This window comes from Podarcis vaucheri (genome assembly GCF_965113315.1).
Source record: "Podarcis vaucheri genome assembly, chromosome: 2".
Classification (NCBI taxonomy): Eukaryota; Metazoa; Chordata; class Lepidosauria; order Squamata; family Lacertidae; genus Podarcis; species Podarcis vaucheri.
This window is the reverse complement of record NC_138760.1, coordinates 92249641-92277284: the sequence shown is the minus strand read 5'-3', so window position 1 is coordinate 92277284 and position 27644 is coordinate 92249641. Positions and strand designations below refer to the sequence as shown.

At 44.6% G+C, this 27644-nt stretch overlaps 1 protein-coding gene across 1 annotated transcript in view; it reads right to left on the bottom strand.

Annotated features, from left to right (window-relative positions):
• Nucleotides 1-8362: 8362 nt before the first annotated feature.
• CHST13 (carbohydrate sulfotransferase 13) overlaps nt 8363-27644 on the bottom strand; it is a 48778-nt gene continuing 29496 nt past the window's right edge. The window contains exons 2-3 of the mRNA XM_082210488.1: nt 14246-14328; nt 8363-9912 (exon numbers count right to left, since the gene is read on the bottom strand). Coding sequence (XP_082066614.1) covers nt 9067-9912; nt 14246-14328 — 929 coding nt within the window. The 3' untranslated portion in view covers nt 8363-9066. The remainder of the gene's footprint in view (nt 9913-14245; nt 14329-27644) is intronic.

Sequence of the window (27644 nt, the reverse complement as noted above, 5' to 3'; positions counted from 1 at the left end):
TATTTTGTACCGAGACCATATTGGGCACAGAGACAGGGGGGCTGAATCTGCTCCCACCCCAGCACAAGGGAGACAGAGAGCCAGCCTGAGGGATATAGCCTCTACTCCAAACCCTGCTGGGCCAGCCACATCCTCCTCATTATGACCACAACTCTGAGGGAGCTCTGAAGCAGCCACTGGTGCCCTTTCCCAGAGGTTTTTATCCTCAAGATAAAATGGCAGCAGCCTTTCTGTACACCAAAGATCACTGGGACTGGTAGCTCCTGGCTCTTCCACCATCATCGCCTATCCACTTTCCAATTTTCCTGCTCTTCTAATTCTGCCACTCCAGATTTTTTTTACTACCCTAAGTAGCCAGTTAGTTTCCCTTGTGGTTAAACTGGCTCTGGATGGAGCAGCTGCCCTGTGAGGAACGGTTGCAGCATTTGAGGCTTATTAGTTTATAGAGAAAAAGCAAGTGAAGTTGACTTGATAGAAGTTTACCAAAGTATTCTTATTATTCATGGCACAGGGGTCACAGGTAGTTAGACTGTTTCCTCTCACATTAATGCTAGAACTTGTGGAGCTCTAATGAAGCTGAATGTTGGAGGAGTCAGGGCGGACAAAAGTGCATAGTTCAGCCAGGGAACTCTTTCTCCCTCTCCCTGGATTCTCACCAATATGCCTAATGGAACCACTGCTTTTTTCAAAAAAAAAAATGTTTAGGAGTACTTTCATTTTGACTCAAGAAAATCACCATTTTATAGTTCAAATTAGGAAAAATAAATACAGTAAATGGACAAAAGTACAAAGAACATGCTATTACACTGGGAAAGGAAATGAAGCTGCTGTCAGAGGTGGTAACAACCAAACTGACCATTCACCGTGCTAGATTCCAACTCCTACTTCACACATTAAACACTCGCTTCTGTCTGAGACTCAGGAAACACCATGATAGGAAATGAGGCTGCCATCAGGGGTATCAGCAGAACTGATAATTCACCGTGCTAGAGAAGAAACTATTTTTTTAAAAAAGAATATTAGTTTCTTCTCCTGTTAGATTCACAAAATGTTCAGGGGTGTGTGTACCCCTGCATCCCCCCAGAAAAAAGCACTGGGTGGAACCATTAATAGGAGCCACAACTGGAAGTAGCCAGAAATGTTTCTCCTTATAAAGCTTGGAGTGGTGGCCACCCCTAACTGCAAAAATCTGGGCTACCCAAATGACAAAAGATGCACTTCTAAATACATTGTTAAAACCTTCTAAATCCAAAATGTCTGTGTTTTCAAGAAGATGTATTTGGATGGCATGCATACTTGTGGTATGATAAGGTTAAAGCCCATAAAGCATTTAAAAATCATATTGTCAGGAAAGCTTTGTTCAACGTTTGGATAAGATATAAAGATTTGTTGGAAAATAAAACCCCAAGGTGGCTGTCACCAATGGAAGCAAAAGCTTTGAAAAAGCTCAATATGGAGGCCAAATGGCCGACATATTGTGAGATTTTGGAGCAAGAAGGAGATAAATTGAAATTGCAGAGTTTTGAAAAATTAAAGGATAAAGTGAGAGATTGGCTCCATTACTATCAGATAATGGAGGTATACAATTTGGACAAGAAAATTGGCTTCCAGGTGGAAAAGTCAAAATTAGAAACAGAACTGTTAGATCCCAAAACTAAGAATCTGTCAAGAATGTATAACTTGCTGTTGAAATGGAATACTCAGGATGAAACGGTGAAATCTGCTATGATTAAATGGGCACAAGATGTTGGACATAATATCATGTTTGCTGACTGGGAACAGTTATGGACCACAGGTATGAAGTTTATGGCATGTAATGCCTTAAGAGAGAATATTATGAAAATGATATACAGGTGGTACATGACCCCAGTCAAGCTAGCAAAAATCTATCACTTGCCCGATAATAAATGTTGGAAATGTAAGGAAACTGAAGGTACATTCTTTCACCTTTGGTGGACGTGCCCAAAGATTAAGGCTTTCTGGGAAATGATATATAATGAACTGAAAAAGGTATTTAAATATACCTTCCTGAAGAAACCAGAGGCCTTTCTCCTGGGCATTGTCGGCCAATTGGTGCCAAAGAAGGACAGAACTTTTTTAATGTATGCCACAACAGCAGCAGGAATACTAATCGCTAAGTATTGGAAGACACAAGATCTACGCACTCTGGAAGAATGGCAGATGAAGGTGATTGACTATATGGAAGTGGCTGAGATGACTGGCAGAATCCGAGACCAGGGAGAAGAGTCGGTGAAAGAAGACTGGAAGAAATTTAAGGACTATTTAAAGAAATATTGTAAAATGAATGAATGTTAGAAAGATGTTGGATAGAAACTAAGTGGTTTCCAGCTGTAATTCTTTAGGAGCCATGAAAAAAGGATTATAAATGGGTAAAAGTTTAATGGTAAGGATTTGCTGAACTAACAAATTGAACTGGAATACAAAGAAGGGAAGTATGAGGAAGTCGGAGGAAATAAGGGTATGGAAGTTATGTCATTGAAAATTAATGTGTGTTTTTAATTGTTTATTATTCTGTATGTTTATTTTTCATTTTTTTCTTATATCCAATTTTTTTTAATAAATATCTTATAAAAAAAGACAAAAGATGCACTTCTTATTCCCCACCACAGAGAGCCACTCTGCAGGCATCAGCCAGTAGTTTTCCAGCAGCAACAATTTGACAGAGATGCAAAAGTTCTCTAACGCAGAGCAAGCAAAATGCCAACAGGTCGACACTGTCAGATTTGAATAACCTCCTTTAAAAATCCCCCAGGTGCCCCAGCACAGTATATGCCTCATCCCTCTACCTGGTAAACAGTCAAAGCTGTGTTATTTAACACCAAACTCTGAAAGGAGACTTTGGTATTTGGGCATTTCACACACACACACACACACTCAAACAAACATACTCCTGATCTGGCACAAACATTCAGCTGTTGCTTATTTTGCATGGAAGGAAGCTCCATTTTCCCCCATGTAACACTAGGAGCCAATTAGATAGAGTCAACAGAGTTGCATTCTTGTTGATGAGGGTGCATTAAAAAAAAATAAATACCTCATACGCACGAATCCAGCATTAGGTAACCTATTTCAGCCCATGGATCACAGTGGCACACTGAAACCTGTTCAGGGTCAACATACACGCACACTGAGCTATGGGCCTTTGCAGGGAAGAGTTGTGGTTTGCGTGGGAAGTAGTGCTAACCAGAGCCGGCCTGCTCTCCTTGGAAATGAGAGCCAGACGTTTTCTTTCTACATAGACTATTCCGAAAAGGGGGTTAGCTTGGACCTGCAGACTTTTCTCCATCTTGCAGCAATTGGGTCAGGGTTGGGTTGTTGTTGCTTTTTAAACAAAAATCTTAGTGGGGGATAACGAAGATTTATTACCAAGTCAAAACCTTTGGCGTTATGTTGCAAAGAAATGATTAAGGCCCCTTTCCAAGAGCTCTTTGGAGGGCAGGCACACATCCTGCCGCAGAGCGAGCGAGAGAAAAGTGTGGCCGTTTGGTGGCAGCTTATTGATTAATGCAGCCAGGGAAGAGAGCAGATTTAAATCCGTTTTATGCAATGTTCTCTAATCTAATTGACAAAGATTGAATCCACATAAGATTATTCAGACTTTTCAGCAGAAGAGGGGTGATAAATGGCCTCGCTGGTTCTGCACCAAATGCGGGAGACAAAGAGGACAAGTGCCATTATTCAGCCCATGACGCACAGCAAGGCGGGTTAGCGGAGAGGGTGGGGGATGAATTCTGCAATCTGCTCTGATGCACCAGGAGGGCAGCCATACCCAGGAAGAGCCAACATGTAGAAGCAGATCCCTTAATTAACTTCAAAGACCCACATGAGGCTTCAGGTCACAGCAGCTGTGGAACTTCTGACAAAACCAAGTTTTTCTTCTTGGTAGACTGCAGGCTTTCGTAGGACAGCCAGCTGACTCCCCCCCCCCCACCTGAAACAAATCATTTATTTTTTCATCCAACAGATCCACACATGCTTCTCTTTAGAACCACAGCTGCAAGGCCCATCCATCAGCTCCTGTCACCACATCTTCATGCTGGGAAGGAAAGCTGCATCTGTTGGATTGCTGCCTGCCGCTCGCCTGTTAAAGGCACACGGATCCTTCCAGCAGTGGTGGCTGGCGCCCATTGGATCAGGGATGGGATGGGAGATCAACGGTAGGAAGAGCCAGTGACAGGCAGAATCAACTCATTGTTCATACTGAAACATTGGTCCAAAGTTCATACTGAAATATTTGCTAGCCAGTTCTCTCCTGCCCATTCTGTTACCAAAAAAACATACTGTGGAATATTTAAGTGGGGAGGGACATCCTACAGTAAATTGCTTTGATTGAAAATTTGTTTTGCTCTGTGAACACAAAAGCTCCTAAAAGGAAATGCAATTTCTACCTGCTATTCCAGAATTCAGGGGGTAGCAGAACAATGAAGGTTTTAGGGCGTGAACTCTAATTGGCTTGCCCTGTTATATAATAGTGCCTAGACCTGCTGTGTTGAAAGTAAAACTATGTCATGGAGGGGAAACCAGTACCTCCTCCCCCAAGATGTTGTTTGGAGTACAGTGGTACCTCAGGTTAAGTACTTAATTCGTTCCAGAGGTCCGTTCTTAACCTGAAACTGTTCTTAACCTGAAGCACCACTTTAGCTAATGGGGCCTCCTGCTGCTGCCACGCCACCGGAGCACAATTTCTGTTCTCATCCTGAAGCAAAGTTCTTAACCTGAAGCACTATTTCTGGGTTAGCGTAGTCTGTAACCTGAAGCGTATGTAACCCGAGGTACCACTGTACAACTATCCCATTGCCTGGCCATCAGCCAGCCTGCTAGGAGCTTGTGGAGAGTTGGAAGTCCAATAACAGATTCCCTACCCATTGTCTATGCCATAAGGCCCAATGGTGCTGAGACAGTATCTTTCTAAATTCTTTTTTAAAAGAAAATATAGCAAGCACCCTACAAAGTTCCCTTCCTGAAGTTGGTTACTATGCGATCTCTCAATAACCACCTCTGAGTCAATTTCCTAAGCAGAAAGAACACAAGAAGGGCCTGCTAGATGAGGTCAGAGGTCCATCTAGTCTAGCATCCAATTCTCAGTGGCCAACCAAGTTCCTACAGAATCATGGAAGAAGGACGTGAGCACAACAGCACCCTCCCCTCCTGCTGCTTTGGGGCTTCTTAACTTGAAATGGCATCAGAATTACCCATTTAAAAAAGCAGGAGAATGCAGAAGATAACAGACCTGCAACTGCTCCACAGAAACAACGGCATGCATGTCAAGGTGCAAGAAGAGTATCACATTCAGTTTAAATGGTTGTAGTTCACCCAATCGGCCTCGAGGTGTCCCCACAGCTCTATGTTGATTCTAGGTGCAACCAGTCTCAAGAGGCTTGCACTCTTGTATGGAAAGTTTGCATACAAACAGAGAAGTCACAGGGGCATATATGACCAGGTTTTAATAATATGAAGCACACTTTTAGGCTATTGCATAACCCGATTCAGTTTGTGGGGAGCAATTCCAAATGGCTACTCAAGTCTCTTTACCCCAAGCCCACTCAGAACAGGAAGGATAGCCCAGATGCTGGCAAATGGCAGCTCCCAGCTCTCCTGACCATTTGGCCATGCTGAGGCTGTCCACGTCATCTCGAGAGCCCCAGATGGACCATCGCTTTGCCCAAGTCACCAGATCCAGGCCTGCAGCACAGTCATCCACTTTATCAGCACAGTTAGTTAACAGAGATGATGCATTATGTACAAAGACAAAGGTAACATGGTAGAGACAAAAATGCTGCTTTATTGAAGCAAAAGTGTCCATTTGGACTTAACTGATTGTCTCTTCAAGTACAAATGCTCCAAAGCTAGGCAGACTGACCATGGCTTACAAGTGAAATTTCTCTCTCTCTCTCTCTCTCTCTCTCTCATATATCCATATCTAGGCAATATGTCTACCACTCCAAACATGTTCTTCCCCTCCAAAACCCATGTCATCACCGAATAAGGTTTCCTACCTTCCCACTTCTAGAGTGCATTCAAGTTCTTTGGGATTTCAAAGTGCTTTGCAGCAAAATAAAAATGGATATGCTGGAGGATTGACTTGGCCTATGAAACGAAGGCAGCTTTTCGGGGTGGGGGTGGGAAGCAATGATCAATATGCAAACCAGTCTATGGCAAACGGTGCATTCAGTCTTAATATAATCCAATCTTAATGTAAGGCAAATCTTCCTGGGTGTAGGATTTGTAGAGAGCAGGGCACCCCAATCAATGAACACTGCTCTCTGTCCAAACTCTTCCTGAACCAAATCCAGCTGATAAGGAGAATTTTAAGGGCGCCAACTCTTTCCAAATCCACCATCCCTTCACTCAGAATGGCACCCTGGCCCAGCTGAGGCACAACTTGCAAAAACACAAATGAGGGAGCCTCATATCCCCCAAAGCAGGGGAGGCTCCAAGTTTCAGCATTCAGCCCTTTCATTTTCTCTGCACAAGAGTTGGGAGGTTTAAAAATGCTTTTGAATGTGTGGAGTATGAATCAGAGGTAGGAGAAAAAAGGAAAGTGCCAAGCACAGATGGACCACTTGGGAGGAGAAATCCCCTCTTCCAATTAAAGGACACAGACATAAACACACACACACACACACACACACACACTTTGTTACACTCTTGTCCTAGGCCATGCATGAAAACCTGCGATCCTCCAGATATCATTGGACTACAGTTCCCATTATTCCTGACTATTGGCTATGCTGGTTTGGGCTGATGGGAGTCCCAACATCATCTGGAGGCACACAGGTTGCCCATGCCTATTCTATGGGGGGGGGGAACAGTCGAGACATTACCCTAATAAGGCAATAAATAAATATATGTAGTGAGGTTGGCATGAAGGGGAAGTGCCTTTTGTAAAAGTGTTTCCCTTAGGGAAAGTACTCCTCTTCTGTTTGAATTTCCTGGGAGGACTGGAAACAAAGGGGAAAGCAGTTGCCCTCTCTCAGGGTCAGCAAAAGAAGCACAGCTCCCACTCCAAGTATTTGTCATGATGTCACTGTTTAGTAAAATCCAGTTGGCTATATGGCATTGTGACCTCATAGGGGTCAATATGTGATCCCCATATTGGGGCTGGTAAAGCAGGAAAACAATGGCACTGAAGGAGCAAGAGAGGGTGGAACAAAAGGGTTGTGAAGAACTATAAGCAACATTTTTAAAAGCATGGTTAGGGGTTTGGAAGGGAAGGGGCATTTTTATTTCCCACTTCCAAAAGTCCAGCTTTTGCTCTGAACATTCCAGACACCTCTAATTTACAGGGCACACAGGGATTGTATTTATTCTGGAGCTGCAATTAGAAACCCGCAGCTCAGCATCTAAATACAGAATGCTGCCTGCCCCGCCTCAGAGTTACAGCCCTACATCCTCTCCTTTGTTTCAGGCTGAGAGAGTGGCTAGCTCTGAGGTGAAGGCCACTGCTAAAAATATACACTTCTTTCCCTCCTAAGAGTGATGATTGGTAAAGAGGATGCAGGCTTTCCTAGAGAGAAGATGGCAACCATCTTCCCAGGGACATTATCTCCCTCCTCTGGAAATCGCATGAGAGAAAGATGGATACCTGCAAGGGCAGGAAACTGACTAGTCCTACAAGGCATGTTCTACATGCTCCACTTGCCAAGAGAGGTCTGTGGGGTGAACAGGATCCCTTCTATGGAGTCAGACCTGGTGGGACAGTAAATGGTGTGGGGCACAAAGGCCTGGTTCACACAATATGAGAAACCAAAGGCTTGCTCTTGGTTACAACTCATAGTGAGTGAGACATCACTTAGCTACAAGCTCTGGTCCAGATGGCACCTTGGCTTAGCACAATACAGGAGCAAAAATGACTGAGGGTGGGAGAACAAAGCAGTGGCAAGCTGCTCTCTGGGAACCCAGATGCCCATGTAGTCCCCCATAAGCCATAGTTCGGCTTACTGGGTTGTGCGAACCAGATCAAAAAGCTCAATTCTAATTCAAGGTACATTTCCCCTCAGACTGGTAAAACGAAACATTGCTAGCCTTCTAATACCAAGGGTGTTCCCAACTCTGTCTCCATCTCCACCCATTTTTCAGATTAAAGAACCTGTTTCTAGAGCTTAAATTAGTTAGGCCCATGGTGAGCTAGGCCAAGGGTAGCCTATCTGGTGACTGTCAGATGATTTGGACTGCAACTCCCATCATCCTTGGCTGTTGGTCATGCTGGTTGGGGCTGATGGGAGTTATCATCCACAATATATAGAAGGTATCACGTTGGCTACTCCTGAGTGATGCACATAAAGAAAGCCACAGCAATTCCTTCATGCAATGACTGCATGTTGACTTTTTTTTTTAAAAAAAAGGATTGAAGAAAGGCATTCATTTCTGCTTTGGTTCAGGCCATTCATATGCATGAAAATGTGTGCATACCCCACCCTACTCCAATGGACAATCTATTAAGCAGCACTGCCCCAGTGCAATGTCTATTCATATAAATGGAATTTGCTTGGGAGTATAACTTGGTGGGCTTTGTGTGCAGTAAGTGCTCAGTCATATCCAACACTGGTTGAGAGAGAAAGAGCGAGGAGGGGACATGAAATAAGGCTTTGTCTCACAGAAAAATTCTAGTTCACACTAAAGACATTGTTCACAATAAGACACTTTTGGCTCACACCCCCTGCTTCTTCAATCTATGAGGAGAGAGAGAGAGGCTTTGGGGGAATATTAAACAACACATAAAATGCATATCATGTTTTATTGCTTCTCTGATTGCTCCAGGTTGATTCTCCAATCTCCTTACCAAAAAAAAAAAAAAAAGAGGCCACAATTCCTGTGTTCTTCTGGAAAAACTCTCTTTGGCTGAGGAAGGATAATCAAACAACAGTAGATTTCTTTAACTGAAATAAGGGAAAGGAAGAGACAGGAACAGTGGCTGCAGTTTTGACAAACTGGAATCCCAATGGATTGACCATCACAACAAGAGGGGAAAGGTTATCTTATGTTCACTGGCTGACAGCATAAACCAGGAAAGGCAAAGGGAGCCCCGGCTGCTTGGTCACCACCTCATCGGGTGCGCAAGTAAGTCGGGATGGAGTAGTTGAAGAGCAAGTAATCCATTTTGTATAAATTAAATAACCTCCTTTGGTAAAAGGGGCTGATGTTCTGGAAGAACTTAGCCGTCATGTCGTCGTTGGTCCTGGTGGTCTTGGAGGAGGAGGGGAACTTGACGCCTGCGTCAGCCCCAACCAGTCGCAGGATGTAATTGGAGTCCTTGGCCAATGTCTCGTACTTGCCTACCACGTCGTAGTGGATGATACAGGGGTGGCAGAGGGAGTGCACTCGCTCCCAGTGCTCATTGAAAGGCTCTTCGCGCTGAGTCTGCGGATCCAGCAAGTAGTACACAAACTCCTCGAAGCGCACGTCATGGCCGTGCTCCAGGGCCTCGTCGCTGGGGTCCTGGCGATGCCGCCGAATTATCTTGGTCCCGTAGCGCTTGTGGAAAGCTGTGTTGTAGCTGCGGGTGAACTTGTTGCGGTAGGCAGAGACCAGCCGCTCCAGAGGCTCCCGCACAAAGATGAACTTGAGGTAGTTGCGCAGGCGGTAGTTGATTTCGGGGATGCTGTACTCGGAGAGAGTGTGCAGGTTGGAAGCCACGTGCGCCTCGTTGGCTGGGATTTCCAGCGGGTCCTGGTACTTGCCCTGCCCGGTCAAGACCATCATGACCCGTTTCCAGTTAGTGCAAGCCACCTTGGGGACGTAGCAGTACAGCAGCCCATGAACATCGTCAACCACCAGGTGGCGCAAGTCGTCAGGAGTGAGGAGGCGCCGCTTGCGCGTGTAACGGTTGCACACCTTGTTCAGCAGGTCCCGCCTGTGCTGGTGCGTCGCCTGCAGGGAGGACTGCTCAAACTGAGGAGACAGAAGAGGGGAGGTGGAAAGAGTCACTGTACACTTGGCTGGTAAAGTGCATTTGGTCAGATCCCAACCTTTTCTCTGCTCAGGGCCACAAACACTTACATGTCAAGAAGATAAAGAATCTGGAGGCCTTTCTAAGGCAGTTGTCAGGAGATCACTTGCTACTGGGACAACTTCCCTTCAAAAAAACACTGTACCTACCTCTTCTCTGGCTGGCAACAGAGTTGGCAAAAGAGTAAGAGGAGGAAGGAGGGACAGTTTATTCCTGCATCGCAGGGCATTGGACTAGATGATCCTCAGGGTTTCTGCCAACTCTACAAATCTAGGGGTGGGGTTCAATTATGGTGGCGCTGTGGTCTATACCACTGAGCCTCTTGGGCTTGCTGACTGGAAGGTCGGCGGTTCAAATCGTCATGACGGGGTGAGCTCCCGTTGCTCTGTCCCAGCTTCTACCCACCTAGCAGTTCGAAAGCACACCAGTGCAAGTAGATAAATAGGTGAAGCTGTGGTGGGAAGGTAAACAGCATTTCCATGTGCTCTGGCTTCTGTCACAGTGTTCCACTGTGCCAGAAGCGGTTTAGTCATGCTGGCCACATGACCCGGAAAGCTGTCGGTGGACAAACACTGACTCCCTCGGCCTGAAAGCAAAATGAGCGCCGCAACCCCACAGTCACCTTTGACTGGACTTAACCATCCGGGGGTCCTTTACCTTTACCTCAACTATGTTGCTGCAATGAAAAAAGGCATTCACATAAGGCATATTTATACCCCAGAGAAGTCTGCAGCCACCAAGAATGTGCAGCACCCTCACCTAACTGCAATTCACAGAATTATTTGGGAGGTCAACTGGTATAGCCTATATTTTTAAAAGTCTGCATATTCTAACTCATTTTTATAAATCCTCACAGTTGTGCTGTTTTATCTATATGCACTGTAATGTTTTTATTGTTATATTTTTAATGTGTGTGTGTCTAGATACGTTTATAGAAACACAGACACACACACACAGATATGCTTTTTAACAGGTGGGGCATACATCCATTTAAAAAAAAAAAAAACCCAAACACAACCCTGATATAGCTTTGTAATGTAGATGTGCCCACATGATATGAGGCTCCTTACGACCCCTTCAGAGCTTTTAGCAACCTGAATCACAGGGGGGGGGGGTCATTTGTTTGTATTCTCTCCCTGTACATCTGCTAATTTGTTTGGGTGATAACTAAATGTCACAAGATTTAAAATGCCAGCCGGCGCATTTGGAAAGGGGGGGATGTAACCTGGCTTTGTGTACAAGAGAGTTGCAGGAGGAGGAGGAAGGTGCTGTTAAAGTGTGTCAAGTCATCACTGTTACGTGCCCAGTCTGAAGGCAAAGGAAAAGGGAGCATCAAAGCCTCCTTCATGAAAGGCCTGGCCAAGTGCTCTTGGCAGGGCAAAGTTAACTCTGGGACAGGATGACGTGAGCCGAGACTGCCTTGGGCTATTCAAACGTCCCAGCCTCCCTGCTCCTTATTGCGGTTCTTTCCTGTGCAAGCCATCTGTTAGGAAGGGGTCAGGTCAGGCCACTCCAAGGTCATGGTGCTGCCCCAGGGCTTGCTACTCTGAACAAGTTCAAGAGCTGGATTCATGACTTGGAAGGTATGCATGTGTGTTCCTCTTGCTTTCTTCTACACTTATGCCCACCAGTGTCTCTCCACCCCCCTTTTTTAAGGAAACACAAGGCAACACCAATTTACGGAAGGAGCCCACCCTGCTTCTCTCCCTCCTATTTTGTTAAAGACAGAAAGCTCTCGTTTCGGCACGTGAACTGCAGCTGTGGGTTCAGTTGCATTTATTCCTTCGGTTGCTCCTTCCACCGTCACACAAGTTCTGATGCCATGCCAAAGGCCTGCTTTTGAAGATCCCCGTACGCAAAATATTCTCTGGGGGAGGGGGGAATCAGCTACGGCATCCCACAGAGGGCTTAAAGCTCTGTTCGTGCAGTAAATCTTGGACATTTGCACAGGGCACATTCTGCATTTTGTTACACAATTAAGCAGATCCTTTGTCTTGCACCCAGAAAAGCATTCCTAGCTTTAAGCACAGAGCTTCTACTAAAAAGCATACGGCTCTGAAACCACAATCTGGCCTACACAACACAAAACCTTTTCAAGTAAGGCTCCCACTAGGTAGCAACAGCATTTTCTTCCTAGGAGGGGCTGTGCAACGTGTAGGTAGACCTTTTGCTTCCTTCACATTTGTCTTCTGAGGGTTCCTGACAGCTGTCAGGCACTGTTAGATCACAGCCCAGCAGCCTGCTTGCTCAACCTACCATGCCTGCCTCAATTTCTCACTCACCCGTTGGCATCTGCCAGGCCAAATAAGACTTGTTCACTCTCTTCAAAAGGAAGAGGGATAACATAAAAAAACACACCAACCCACTCTCTTAATGCCAGACAGAGAGATGGGTGGAGCAGGCACATCACACCTTATTGTTTTGGCCATCCAGCAAAATTGGATCTGATTGTGGTCACTTCCAAGGTGGGGAGTAAGACCAATGCTCAGACACAGTGACTTGAAAAGAAAGACAGCAGACCCACAGGGAATAAGACTACCAGTGGCTACTAGTGATGGTGGCAGTATGCTACCTCCGGGACCAGAGGCAGCATTATCCCCAATACCAGTTTCTGGGAGAGGACTATTTCTAGGGCTGCTCCTGGTCCTGCTAGAGGGCTTCCCAAGAGAGATCGCTGGCCAGCCTCTGCAGGAATCAGGATGCTGAACTAGAGAGAGGCCTTTGGCCTGGTTCAGCAGGGCTCTTATGTTCATAAGCTGACCCAGGATTTGAACTCACGTCTCCCAGAGCTGGGGCACATTTTAGATAGGAAGCTATGGTTACTGATGTCAGGGGCCATTTACTCACCCCATTTCACAAGGGCCAGGCGGCTTTTGTGTAACACAAGGGTTAAAAGTTATAGAATGCTGTGCACTTGCAATGGCTCCTCTTTAAAAACACAGTTAAAACATTAAGGCAGAAATGTTATAACACTCAAAAGCAGCCGTTCCGTTTCCTATATGGGTTCACTGGGGAGTCATCGTCGCTGCCGTGGGAGCAGTTATCTGGCTTTCATTTTCTCCTGTTTCCATTAAATTAATTGTCAAAAGGAAGGCAAGAGTAGGTGGTTACGAGGAGAAAATAAAGTGTATTCTGGCAAACTCCATTTCCAACAGCCACACACAGGGAGTATCCTGTGGTATCTGAACTGCGGAGAGTTTCCTACCTTCCTTGTTCCTAGGTTGCCCTTGCCAGGCATCAGTCTGCTAGCATAAATCACACTGCTAAATGGAGTCTGTGGCCAAGCAGTCAGGGGCATCGGATAAGGTGGGAAAACCTTTACCTGGACTGCACCATTTCAAACTGCTGGTGGGGGTCGATGTCCATGAATGATCCTCCAAACATACAAAAAAAAATCACCACAAATAGGTAACTGCCTCATCAGTGGGAAAGGTTACCAACAATTAGGTCTTTTTTAAAAAAAAAGTGTAGGGAATTGTTAAATCATGCATGCCTCCCCCTGCAACCTAAAGTGGTACAATCCAGACATAGGATTGGTTAAGTCATCCACTGTTTGTAGGGTATAAACGTTATGGGGATAAATCTCTTGCTAGACCAAATCTCTGAGCAACAGCAGGGACAGCTGCGGACCTTTGGGGAAAGCCATTGTGCAGCAGTAGAGCACATGCTTTTAACATGCAAAAGATGATAGGTTAGATCCCCAGGAGTGACAATTGAGTCTAACCTCTAAGAGAGAAATAACTCCACCCAATTTTCTAGATCTAGATATATTTGCCAGAAGCCTCCCAGAATACTTGCAGCCCAAGAGCCTGAGCTATGCAGCAGAAGCATTTGATTCCACTGATTCTAACTTCTGTAAACTATTTGGAGAGAGAAAAAGCCAACATGCCCACAGTGGAGCTAACCTTTGAGAAGACTTGCTCCTGATTTGCTTGCTGGGTGCTTTGAAAGCAGAGTGGCCAGGGCATGAGAGCAACTCAATCCCCTTTCCAGATACACAAAACCACCAAACTGGCAATTTACCTCCTCTGCCCACCACCTTTCTGTAATTATCAACGAGGCAGAATAAAATGGGTCAAAAAAATTGTGGCCTGGGTGCAAAGTTATCCTAAGAAAAAGAAGAAGAAACACACATCTCCCTCTGCAGACAGTAACATCGAAGTTGCATCATAGCAGGAGTTGTGTGTTGCCTGGACTTTGACACACAACGAGCACTTGCCAACTCTTGCCAGTTCCCTCCACACCCTTCCACCTTCCCTTTTCACGTTCACTCACCTGATCACCGTGGTAAAGAGCCTGAAGTGGACTTCGACCGGACTTTCCATGCCAACTGGACTTCAGAATCCTGTCCTCTGCAGCTGGAAAGGAAAGGGGGAAGTTTTAAAAAGTGCCACTCATGAATGAATGAATACGTGCGCGCGCGCACACACACACACACAGTGTCAGCCTTTGCCAACCTGGTGACCTCCAGCATGTGCTGGCAGGGGCTGTAGTCCAAACAGCTGGAAGGCACCCAATTGGTTGTAGTATGTGACTGAGATGCCTGGGTGGTAGGCATCTAAAAGAAGATTCTCCCTGGGAAATAGTTTTCACATGTGCTCTGTTATGCCTGAGTCAAGATGAACACCTAAGCCTGACAAAAAAACTCTCCAATGGAGTTGGGAAGCACAACAGGTCTGATAAACAGGTTGTCTCGCTTGCTCCACTTCTCACTTTTTCCTCCCACTAAAAATTATTAGAGAAAATAATATTAGGCTCTCACTTACTAGTTTAATCCCACTCTTCTGTTAGAGACACCTTCAAAGTATCCCTGTGGAATGCCCTCCCATAAGATGCCAGGGAGATAAAGAATTACACAACTTTTAGAAAACATCTGGGAAGTTTTTAATGTCTGACATTTTATTATTTTTTATATTTTGCTGGAAGCCGCCCAGAGTGGCTGGGGAAACCCAGCCAGATGGGCGGGATATAAACAATAACATTATTATTATTATTATTATTATTATTAACAAGGATTGAAGCTATCAACGCACTGAAACATTAAATGGTAAATAAAACAAGAAAGCAGTAGTAGCAAAAACACTAGCAGTAGAAAGCAAAATAAAACACGACAAATGGGCAGATGCTATTTGTGCTGTGGCACCAGTTCTCTGAAATTCTCTTCCCTTAGAAGTGAAGTAAGCCCCAGCATTGTGATGTTTTCAGCCTTTATTACAAACTTTTCTTTTCTCCCAGTTCTTCCCAAATTAGCCAATTTTTATCTCTGCCCCCTCTGTCCCCTCCCCACCTCCCTTGCCCCCTCCACAAACCTGCTCCAGAGGGTTGGGAGAACCCCTAGAACAGTCCAGGGGAGCGGGGAAGAGAATGTTCCATTTTGCAAGCAGAAGTCCTTGCACTGATGACTGAATGTTCACATAGTGCTATACCACATTTGTTGTTGTTGTTGTTGTTTAGTCATTTAGTTGTGTCTGACTCTTCATGACCCCATGGACCAGAGCACACCACATACCACATACGACCCTATGTTTCTGTGCTGCGCAATACAGAAATATTGTAAAATTAATGAATGATAGAATGATGTTGGATAGCAACTAAGGAGTTTCCAGCTGTAATGATTTAAGAGAATATAAAAAAGGGTTATAAATGGGTTAAAATCTAATGGTAAGGATTTGCTGAACCAATAAATTGAAGTGGAATACAAAAAAGGGAGGTATGAGGAGGTCCGGGAAATAAGCTAAAAGAAAATAAGTAAAAGAAAAAAATGTATGTTTTTAACTGTTTTTATTTTGTATTTTTCTTTTTTCTTTTTCATTTTTACTGTTATATTTCAAAAAATTTTAATAAATATTTTATGTTTCTGTGCTTCGCTTTTTATCCTGGTTTGTTGTTTAATTCTACTGCATTTCATATTTTTCCATTTCATTGTCCAAGACAGGGCGTAAGACAGGGAAACCAAAATTCTGTGGTTTGCCTTATTTAGTACTTCCCATTTACAGTACCTAAACCCTTCACTCGTCACTTGCAAAATAATTAGACCCCTGTGGGCACAAGGATAGACCACTTCCCGCTGGGCCAGACTCCCCAGGCAATTACCTAAGAAGTGGTGGCTGTCAGTAAACAGTCGCTGGCTTGCTCAACCCAGTGAACCCTCGGCCTGCAGCAAGGGGAAGCCATTGTGGCGCTGGGATGTGGCCTGATCAAACGCATGCCAAGCTGCCACACTCTGCTGAGCTGCTCATGTGTGAGGTTCTGAGCCTGCGCCACTGCCCGTGGCTTACCAATTAAAAAGGAGAAACCTGTCAAGGCAGATTTTAAACATTCATTCATGGCAATGACTAAGAACCCTATTGAGGCAAGGGGCCAGGATTCTGGAAAAAAGTAAGAAGGGCATGCTCATTAGTTTTGCTCCCCATAATAAGAACTAGAAGATATTTCCAGTTACAGATAGGTAGCCGTGTTGGTCTGCCATAGTCAAAATAAAAAATTCCTTCCAGTAGCACCTTAAAGACCAACTAAGTTAGTTCTTGGTATGAGCTTTCGTGTGCATGCACACTTCTTCAGATACACGTGTATCTGAAGAAGTGTGCATGCACACGAAAGCTCATACCAAGAACTAACTTAGTTGGTCTTTAAGGTGCTACTGGAAGAAATTTTTTATTTTGAAGATATTTGTTATTGTAGTAGGCTCAATGTAAGAACACAGGAAGAACTTGCCAGATCAGCCCAGTGGTCCATCTAGTCTAACGTCCTGTTCTCACAGTGGTCAACCTGCCGGAAGTTTGCAAGCAGCACCTAAGTGCAATAGCAGTCTCCCCACTTGTGATTTTCAGCAACTGGTATTCAGAAGTGTTACTGCCTCTGTCTGTGGAAGCAAAGCATGTCCTTCATTATTGGTAGCAGCCAATGACAGCCTTATCCTTTATGAATTTGCCCCAAAGCCATCCACGGCTTATAGGACGATGCCCAACCCTAGGCCTACGCTCTGTGTTCTCATTACTGCTGGGATAGCAACAAATCAGCACAGAACAGAACTGACTGGCCCAAACATCTCTTTGTAGTGCTGCTGCTCCTGCTGTAGGCGCCACAGTACATGGGTTTCAAGGTGGCATGTTTGAAATAGCAAATCTAGATCTTTTGTGGTAGAAGCATGAATATGAAGAATCAGGATGAGCATGCTAGGGGAAGGGGAGCAAGCTTTTGAACTCCAGGCTGTAAGTCATAAGTAACAGACCACTAATCTAAATGCCACTGTCCCTGTCTTGAGAAAGCAAGTACATGCATGTTCCTATACCGCTTTGTACTTTGGAAATCAACTCAGCATGCTAAGGGAAGTTGGGGGTGGGGGAGAGAAAGTAAGACTGGTCACATTCTTACACAGTGAATAACCTGATAGCTTGCAGTGGTTGTGGAAATCAGCAGGGGAGGGGGAGAATTTAATCATCCAGAAAAATATCACCAGCCCTACCACATGCTTGTCACGTGACAGAAGGGGAAGTTACTCAGTTTGGGCAAATGCAGTGCCGATATGCAAGGTTGGCAGTTGCTAAAGGGCAAGTGATCTGTGAGCTGATGCAAAAAGTCAGGACAAAGCGGCAGGTTACTGAAGAAGTGCGATGTTGCAAGTAACCACAACCCATGCCCACAAAGGTACCGTTACGGGGGTGAAAGGAAGAGCTTGTCACGAGAGCTTTGCTAGATATGGGGAACCAAGTGTTAATCTGCATTTCAGTCTTCTCTCTGCCCTGTCCTAGATTGGAAATGTTCACACCTAATCCAAACTGACAGGATTTTGGTACCGTTAGACCAAGTTCTCTTGCCTAGGAAGAGACAGAACTCAAAGCACAAAGGGAATTTCCAATGTTGGTCTCAGCGAGTGCAGCCTTTGCTCCAAGACAATGCATGACAAAACGTGCACCAAACCACATACAAAAAAAGTGGGGGAGGAAGAACTGGCATTGAATTGGACTCAGTTCTGGCTTGACAACACCTAACATGTTAGAAACTTGCTAACTAACCAGCTTTCATACATATTTGTTGTTGTTTAGTCATTTAGTCCTGTCCGACTCTTCGTGACCCCATGGACCAGAGCACGCCAGGCACTCCTGTCTTCCACTGCTTCCCGCACTTTGGTCAAACTCATGGTGGTAGCTTCGAGAACACTGTCCAACCATCTCGTCCTCTGCCGTCCCCTTCTTGTGGCAAATGAGAACTGTAGATATGTGTAACTCAAAAACTAGTTTTAACACTGCCTATACACCTCTCGTGGTGTTAAGACAACTTTGTGTTTTAGGCTTTCCTTCACTAAGTACTGGTAGCAATCTGCTCTGTGCAGTGAAGGGAATATGCCCCCTTCCTGCTGTGTGGGCTTGATCACGTGGCTTGATGAAGAGTTCTTGAGAACTCAAGAGTTTGCACACTATTTCGGCTGGCCTAATTGAAGACATGGTTCTAATATGGTTTTTGGAACCTCATTTTGGCATCTTTGCAACACCTGAAAACTAAAAAGCAACTGGGTGCAGCTAAGACTTTTTTCCTTCCTAAAACAACAGAGAGTATTGCGATGCCTTAAACACCAACAGTTTTTCATTACGGCATAAGCTTTTGTGGACTTGGGGTCATTTTGTCAGATGCAAGGAGTGTGATCCTCAGTTGTCAGATACACATTGCACATGGATGTATAAATGACCCTTTGGCGCAGTTATTTATCGAGTTGTCAGAAGTCTCTAAATCTCTCCGCCAGGTGGCTAACCTTTGGCCCTGCAGAGGTTGTTGGGAGATCAGCTCCCATCAGCCAAAACCAGCACAGGCAATGATGAGGGCATGGAAACTGTCACTCAGCAGCATCCATAGGGCCACAGGTTAGCTGTGCCTGCTCTGCGCTGATCATAAAGCAGAGATGAAAGCTTGCCTTATGAAAACACACTTAAAGAAAGGGGCAAGTAGCCTGAGGGCAGTTACATAATTCTTTATGCAGAATGCAGCAGGGTGGTATGTGGTGCAGGGCTTCCACTATAAAGAGAATGTCAACAGCCAGTTTTGGGGAAACTAAACATGAAGAGTGGGAATGGGATAAATGTTCGTAGCCCACCAAGTACAGGCAAAGTTGGGATGTGAGATATCTTGTTTCAGAGAGTGTGCATGTAAGCTATCAAGGGAACCATCAGCGTAGGATATTTACTGATTGTGCTATCAGCCATGGCAGGCCCCACTCATGCACTGTGGTTATGGACAATACAGTGACCTGAATAGAAAATTGCTTGGCTCTGTGACCCAGTTATCAAGCCACTCTATCATCTGTCTATCTTCACGTAAGTGCAGAATGCACCCATATATATGGCAGATAAGAGAAATGGAAGCAGTACGGTGGGCAGTACATGAGGCTCATTTGCTGTTCCTCACCACCACCTCCAGTGGACTAGCCGATAGCTATGATACCGCTCTCCTCCCTCTGACACTGTTCTGGGGCTTCTCAGATTCCCAAGCTAATTTCAAGGAGGGACACGGGGGGGGGGGAGTGGAGAGCTCCCTCACACAAGCAGAAGTCCTTGTGGACGGCTTTGGCTGCCAGGCTCACTAGGTGAATCCTGACCTTATCTTATCACAAAATCTATACTGAGATGTAGTTACAGGTAGGCAGCCGTGTTGGTCTGCTGTAGTCGAAACAAAATAAAAAAATTCCTTCCAGTAGCACCTTAGAGACCAACTAAGTTGGTTATTGGTATGAGCTTTCATGTGCATGCACACTTCTTCAGATACACCTGAAGTGCATGCACACGAAAGCTCATACCAATAACCAACTTAGTTGGTCTCTAAGGTGCTACTGGAAGGAATTTTTTTTATTTTGTTTATCCTGAGATGCTTATTCTGTCTCAATGTAAGCTTCTCTAGATGTATTTTAAAGGCTGTTTGGTGTGGGTTTTAATGCCAAGAGCTCTACTGCAGAATTCTGAGAAGTGTGAAATCTAATGAATAACTGCATCCTAATCTTCACAGTGGAAGTGAGGAACAGGTTTAAGGATTTAGATTTGGTGGACAGAGTGCCTGAAGAGCTATGGATGGAGGCTCGTAACATTATACAGGAGGCAGCAACTAAAACCATCCCAATGAAAAGGAAATGCAAGAAAGCAAAGTGGCTGTCCAACGAGGCCTTACAAATAGCGGGGAAGAGAAGGCAAGCAAAATGCGAGGGAGATAGTGAAAGATACAGGAAATTGAATGCAGATTTCCAAAATATAGCAAGGAGAGACAAGAAGGCCTTCTTAAATGAGTAATGCAAAGAAATAGAGGAAAACAATAGAATGGGAAAAACCAGAGATCTGTTCAAGAAAATTGGAGATATGAAAGGAACATTTCGTACAAAGATTACCATAATAAAAGACAAAAGTGGAAAGGACCTAACAGAAGCAGAAGACATCAAGAAAAGGTGGCAAGAATACACAGAGGAACTATACCAGAAAGAAATGGATGTCTCGTACACCCCAGGTAGTGTGGTTGCTGACCTTGAGCCAGACATCCTGGAGAGTGAAGTCAAATGGGCCTTAGAAAGCACTGCTAATAACAAGGCCAGTGGAAGTGATGATATTCCAGTTGAACTATTTAAAATTTTAAACGATGATGCTGTCAAGGTGCTACACTCAATATGCCAGCAAATTTGGAAAACTCAGCAGTGGCCAGAGGATTGGAGAAGATCAGTCTACATCCCAATCCCAAAGAAGGGCAGTGCCAAAGAATGCTCCAACTACCGCACAATTGCACTCATTTCACATGCTAGCAAGGTTATGCTTAAAATTCTACAAGGCAGGCTTAAGCAGTATGTGGAACGAGAGCTCCCAGAAGTGCAAGCTGGATTTCGAAGGGGCAGAGGAACCAGAGACCAAATTGCAAACATGCGCTGGATTATGGAGAAAGCTAGAGAGTTCCAGAAAGACATCTACTTCTGCTTCATTGACTGTGCAAAAGCCTTTGACTGTGTCGACCACAGCAAACTATGGCAAGTTCTTAAAGAAATGGGAGTGCCTGATCACCTCATCTGTCTCCTGAGAAATCTCTATGTGGGACAAGAAGCTACAGTTAGAACTGGATATGGAACAACTGATTGGTTCAAAATTGGGAAAGGAGTACGGCAAGGCTGTATATTGTCTCCCTGGTTATTTAACTTATACGCAGAATTCATCATGCGAAAGGCTGGACTGGATGAATCCCAAGCCGGAATTAAGATCGCCGGAAGAAATATCAACAACCTCAGATATGCAGATGACACAACCTTGATGGCAGAAAGTGAGGAGGACTTAAAGAACCTTTTAATGAGGGTGAAAGAGGAGAGCACAAAATATGGTCTGAAGCTCAACATCAAAAAAACAAAGATCATGGCCACTAGTCCCATCACCTCCTGGCAAATAGAAGGGGAAGAAATGGAGGCAGTGAGAGATTTTACTTTCTTGGGCTCCATGATCACTGCAGATGGTGACAGCAGTCACGAAATTAAAAGACGCCTGCTCCTTGGGAGAAAGGCGATTGCAAACCTAGACAGCATCTTAAAAAGCAGAGACATCACCTTGCCAACAAAGGTCCGTATAGTTAAAGCCATGGTTTTCCCAGTAGTGATGTATGGAAGTGAGAGCTGGACCATAAAGAAGGCTGATTGCCGAAGAATTGATGCTTTTGAATTATGGTGTTGGAGGAGACTCTTGAGAGTCCCATGGACTGCAAGAAGATCAAACGTATCCTTTCTTAAGGAAATCAGCCCTGAGTGCTCACTGGAAGGACAGATCGTGAAGTTGAGGCTCCAATACTTTGGCCACCTCATGAGAAGAGAAGACTTCCTGGAAAAGACCCTGATATTGGGAAAGATGGAGGGCACAAGGAGAAGGGGACGACAGAGGACAAGATGGTTGGACAGTGTTCTCGAAGCTACAAACATGAGCCTGACCAAACTGCGGGAGGCAGTGGAAGACAGGAGTGCCTGGCGTGCCCTGGTCCAGGGTGTCACGAAGAGTCAGACACGACTAAACAACAACAATCTTCACATCAGTCCGGGAGGTGTGGATCAGGTCAGTTTACCTGGGAAGTCAAAAAAGGGAGGGGATTTGTTGAGTAATGGAATAGCTGTGCTCTGGGGGTGGGGCACCTCAGGTCTGGGGTCAAATGCAGCTCTCCAAGCCTCTCTGTCTGGCTCTTGGGACCCTACCCAGGCCACATAACCCAACCATGCTCCTTACCACCCCTGCTTTGCACCCACCTAGAGTGCTTTTGGCTGGCTGCAATATGCCCCTGAACTCTGATCATGGCTTTTGCTTGTGTGGGTGGAGAATAAAAAGGAGTGCATGATGTTCCAGACCCCTCTTGGCACCACTAGGCTGGGCTTCAACCAAGGACCAAAACATTGCCTTTCAGGAGACAGCAACCAAATACCGGTATATGCAGGAACCATTCATGAATGTCTGCAATACTCAGCAGAACATTTGGTCTGCTTGGCAAAAGGGGAAGAGAAGGCTATGTAATCTTTATTCTTTTAGAAAAAAAGTAGCTGCTAACTTATTGGTGAAAGAACGTTGAAGCTCTCGCCTGGAAATGGGCAGCAGCCAAGCTTCTTCATTCCACAGGACCTGGCAGTTGTGGTGTTAAAATAAAAGATTACGCCATCTCTTTTGTCTGTATGCTTTTCAAATTTCATGGCTTGGGTCAGAAGTGACGGCAGATTTCACAAACACTTGTGCATCAGTAAGTGCCTTAATCCATAATACTTCTGTTTACTTTATACTCAGCTATTCCCAATATTAAACTACTGCAGCCTATCTCAGTTAGAACTAGGGATGGGGGGACCTGTTAATTTTGATTTCTCAGTTTTCCAACCATAAGCTCAGTTTCCCAAATTTCCACATCAGCTTCTGATTAGTATTATTTTAAAAAGCCCTCGTGAAAATTCATCAGAATTTGAGGGCTAATTTCTTTTAAGACACTTTTCTGCAAAGTATTTTTTCCCTAGTAAAATGCATTTTCACTAATATATGCATCTTATGCACACTTTATCCCAGAGCCTGCATTCTGGTGCATGTTACTTGGCTGGAGAACTGCAATGCAAAATTCAAGGAAGCGCAAAATTTGAAGAATGGCTGCTTCAGTTCGTGCATTGTTTCAGAAACTGCCAAATAGGTAGGTTCACCTTTAAATGTGAACTGAATCATATTTTCTATTCATAACAGTGAACAGTTTTATCTGGAACTGGAGAACACCTTACAGTCAGAAATATTATTTTCTGAATGTTAGTGCAGTAGAGAAAACAGGAGGCAGCTGTTGTAAAAACTGAATGCCCACTCTGCTCAGTGTAGCATTTTCAATTTGCAGAATGTGGAAAAACCTAAAAACATGATTTAAGCATCACTTATAAAAATGGCCCCAAGGGAGCCACAAATGGCTCAGCTACATCAGGGCAGCAGTCCAACTGTGAAGGAAGAATTCTTCCTTTGCCAATGCCACTGCAAGTAGCAGCAAAAGGAGGAAGGGAAGAGAAGATCCGCTACAGCCCTGCTTCTAAAGATAAGCCACCACCCTCCAAATGGTGGCTGATTCAGATGCACACCACCACACACACACACACACACATAAATAAGAGAAATGACATGCGGTTTCAAGGCTGGGAAATTCAGCACAATTTCATTTCACTCTTAATGTGGGAACTTCTGCATGCATAGCATGTGATCTACCACTGACCTATAGTTGCTCCTGAAGGGCAAGATCTGATTCTTAGTCACCACTAGAAGTCGGGATTACAGCCATCAGCACAGCAGGATTCCCCATCACAAAAGCCTTTCCGATATTGCAATGTCTTGGAACGAAACCACCTGACTTTACGATGCATCAGGTGCTGTTTGTGACATCCTTCGTATGCAAAGGCCCTTGAAAGGTTTAGCAGAGACATAGCTGAGTAGCTCCAGGAGTGAGTGTGATACAGCCAAATATAGCCAGCCCCTGAAAGCCCCTCAATCCTGTTCTGTTTAAGTCATCTTCTTCCAGATGTCAAACTCTGATCTAATAAAGAGCTCTATGTAATAGAATATACTGATGTGTATTTTTGGAAGAGTCTCCAAACCAGTTCAATTCAAACTCTTAGGGCAGAGGTGGACCTCCAGGTGTTGTTCAGGTCCTAATTCCCAGGTTATAAGGAACCACAAAGGTCATCTATAGTTCTGTCAGAGCAGGAAATCCACCTCTATAACATCCCTGATTAATTCTTTAAATTTCTAGGAGTGTGCTAACATGAGCATTACAAAATGAATCTAATGTGTGAAATGCCCCCGCTATCATCTCTGCAATCTGCAAAGTGGCCCTGGACAGAATCTCCTCTGTTCCCAATACCCAACATGCATTAGGAAGTGCAGCAACATAATTAACTGATACTTAATAACGCTGATTGATCCAACTGCATTAAGGCCTTTCCATGTATGAAGAATGACTTCGTGGAGTTCACCACCACTGCCATCAATCTTGCCTGTAGGGCTGAGGAAAAGGAAAATACCACTCCAAATTGGAAGTAATATTCTACTAAACAGTGATGCTATTATTCTCCAGCAGTTTGATGGCAATAATAGCCAGGGCCCTGTAATGACTTGCCAGCTGGTTCCCATCACTCTTTTTCAGAAACAGAAAGGAAATCAATCTGAAGCTAAGCCTGTTTGGTTTATTATACTAATTGAGTGGGCAGAGGATAAAGAGTGAATGTTCCTCGGAACCTTTTGAGAACATACAGCTTAGAGAACAGCCCTGCTGCTTTTGACGATCAGAAATCAGATCTTTATCCCATGCTGACCTGGAAACGATCCCAATGGTGCCCTTTGGCATTTCCATTGGAAATTATGGCAAGTGCAACCCGGCAGTTTCAAAAGTTGGCTGTCAAACTCTTTGCTTTTCCTGGATCAATCTGTACCCCCTAGAACCTAAAATCATTTCTGAAATTTGGTGCCAAAAGGGCAAGATTTTGACACTCATGTATTCGTTCATTGTTTACCTTGTCTTTTTCTAACTCTAATAGCCCCATGAAGAAGAAAAGTGTCTACAAATCAAAGAATGGACCTTTTTTGAGGGCCACACTATTTAGTATTTAAGCATTTAGTACCCAATTTAGTTTGTATTGACTTTCCCTCCATGTATATCTCTTAAAATTAGTCTCCAGCTTTGTTAAAACTTCCCAGTTCCAGCTTGATTTTGGATGCTACTTACTAAGGAACCTGTGTGTTTCACCCAAGGATGGAGACAGATGGGGAATTTTTTTTTTTATTTCAAAAATTGGGATCTGTGTGAACCATTGTAAGCTGCTTGGAGCCAGCAACCCTTGAGGCAGCCCTAGATGCAACTTGAAAACTTCTTAGAATCTAGTACAGCCCAATCTATGCAAGCCTACTGCTCCCTCCCATATTCCATCATAAAACTGTGACTATATGCAGGCACCATAGTTTCAATGTCAGGAGGTTGTTATCTACCACACAACCTACTTTAAAAACAAGCTCTGGAGAACTGAAAAGATTAAACCCCCCCCCATTTTGTTACATTTTAGTTGGTCCTAATGAATATATTGGGACATGGGTGGCGCTGTGGGTAAAACCTCAGTGCCTAGGACTTGCTGATCGTAAGGTCGGCGGTTCGAATCCCCGTGGCGGGGTGAGCTCCTGTCGTTCGGTCCCAGCTCCTGCCCACCTAGCAGTTAGAAAGCACCCTTAAGTGCAAGTAGATAAATAGGTACCACTTTATAGCGGGAAGGTAAACGGCGTTTCCGTGTGCGGCGCTGGTGCTGGCTCGCCAGCTGCAGCTTCGTCACGCTGGCCACATGACCCGGAAGTGTCTTCGGACAGCGTCGGCTCCCGGCCTCTTGAGCGAGATGAGTGCGCAACCCTAGAGTCGGTCACGACTGGCCTGAACGGGCAGGGGTACCTTTACCTTTAATAAAGATATTACTTCACCATGGATTGACTGTAGTGTGTGTGTGTGTTTTATGCACAACCCACAGTACAGTGGTACCTCTGGTTACGTACTTAATTCGTTCCGGAGGTCCGTTTTTAACCTGAAACTGTTCTTAACCTGAAGCACCACTTTAGCTAATGGGGCCTCCAGCTGCTGCTGCGTGGCCACGCGATTTCTGTTCTCATCCTGAAGCAAAGTTCTTAACCTGAGGTACTATTTCTGGGTTGGTGGAGTCTGTAACCTGAAGCGTATGTAACCCGAGGTACCACTGTAAGGCAATGCATATATATATATGACACACACATGTGTACGCCCCCCAATACAATCGTAATAAAAACCATTAACAATCCCTAAGACATCAACAAAATTAGCACATGGAAATTACACAAAACCCTGGTTCACAAGCTTCTAGGAATCAAAATGTTCCTGTTCCTCTCTGGAAGCTATGAACTGACTGAGCTGCGCAGGCCACGTGTGTGCGAGAGAGTCCCACAAAGGTGCCTCTAGTCTACTTAACATTTACTGGATTTTAAACTGAATTGAAGGGAGATGAGTGTCTCGTCTGTCTGGAACATACCAAGTTTCCACTGCATAAAGGCAAGAGTCAGTTTCTAACAGTGTCTTCACAGAGAAAGCAGAAGCAATTATAGGAACAGTATGAGTCAAGAGCTGTGTTTTTAACCTGTTGCGTGTAAAGTACTTTTTCCATTCAAAGGCTTCCATTTTGTCCTACTTCCAGTTTACTACACAAGCACCTAACAGATAGAAGCTATCAGCTGGATGAGCCTCAGCTCTTTATACGAAAAAGTACCCCTGTCCATTGGGCTACTTGTGATCTTTGATAAAACAAGCAAGTCAAAAATTTTTACTAAGGCAACCCAAGATTCAAGGGGGGTGGGGAGACTGTATACCAAGGCTTCTATTCATCAATTTAATTTAAATTGCTTTACTTAACCTTTTCCTACTTGTGGTCAGAAAGGATGACAAGTTATGTACAGCACTGAGGCTCCCAACATCTGGAATTCCTATTCAAACCCCTGACTTCTTCCTACACTCCCAAGATTTTGCCAGGCATCACCCAAATCTGTATTCACTGCCTCAAGAGCAAAAACCTAATTTTCTTAAAACGACAACGACAACAACAACAACAAACACCACATTTCCCAGAATGCTGCATTTTGCCCCAAAACCAATTTAGCATGTCAAGAACTGGAAAAGCACACACACAGCCTTGCACATCTGGAACCTGATGCCAAAATGTGTCAGGTTTCCTCACAGCTTCAGAGTATGGCATTGGCCGGACTCCCATTTCTGCCCACTAACCCCCAATTTGTGAGGTGGAAACTGATGCCGTTCATCTTCCTTCTAAAGTAGGCATGTAGGAGGAGACAAAGGGAAAAGGGCCAAGGGGACTGAACAATGTGGCTCTAACATGCCTGAACCTGTGGTTTGGCAAAAGGACGTGAACATGCCATAAAGAACTACTGTCTGGAACGCAGCCACAAACACTCAAAGAGGGAAATGCTCATTTAAGCATCTAATCATGAGTGCTGAGTAATCCCAAGAACCGTCCATTGCTGTGGGCACCGCAAAGACCTATTTGAACACAGTCTCTGTAATGAGAGAAATATTCACTACCTACAACCTTACTATTAATCAGAATGAGGCTGCACTCCTGAAGGGTACCATTACTTGACTAGGAGACATTTAGAATGATATC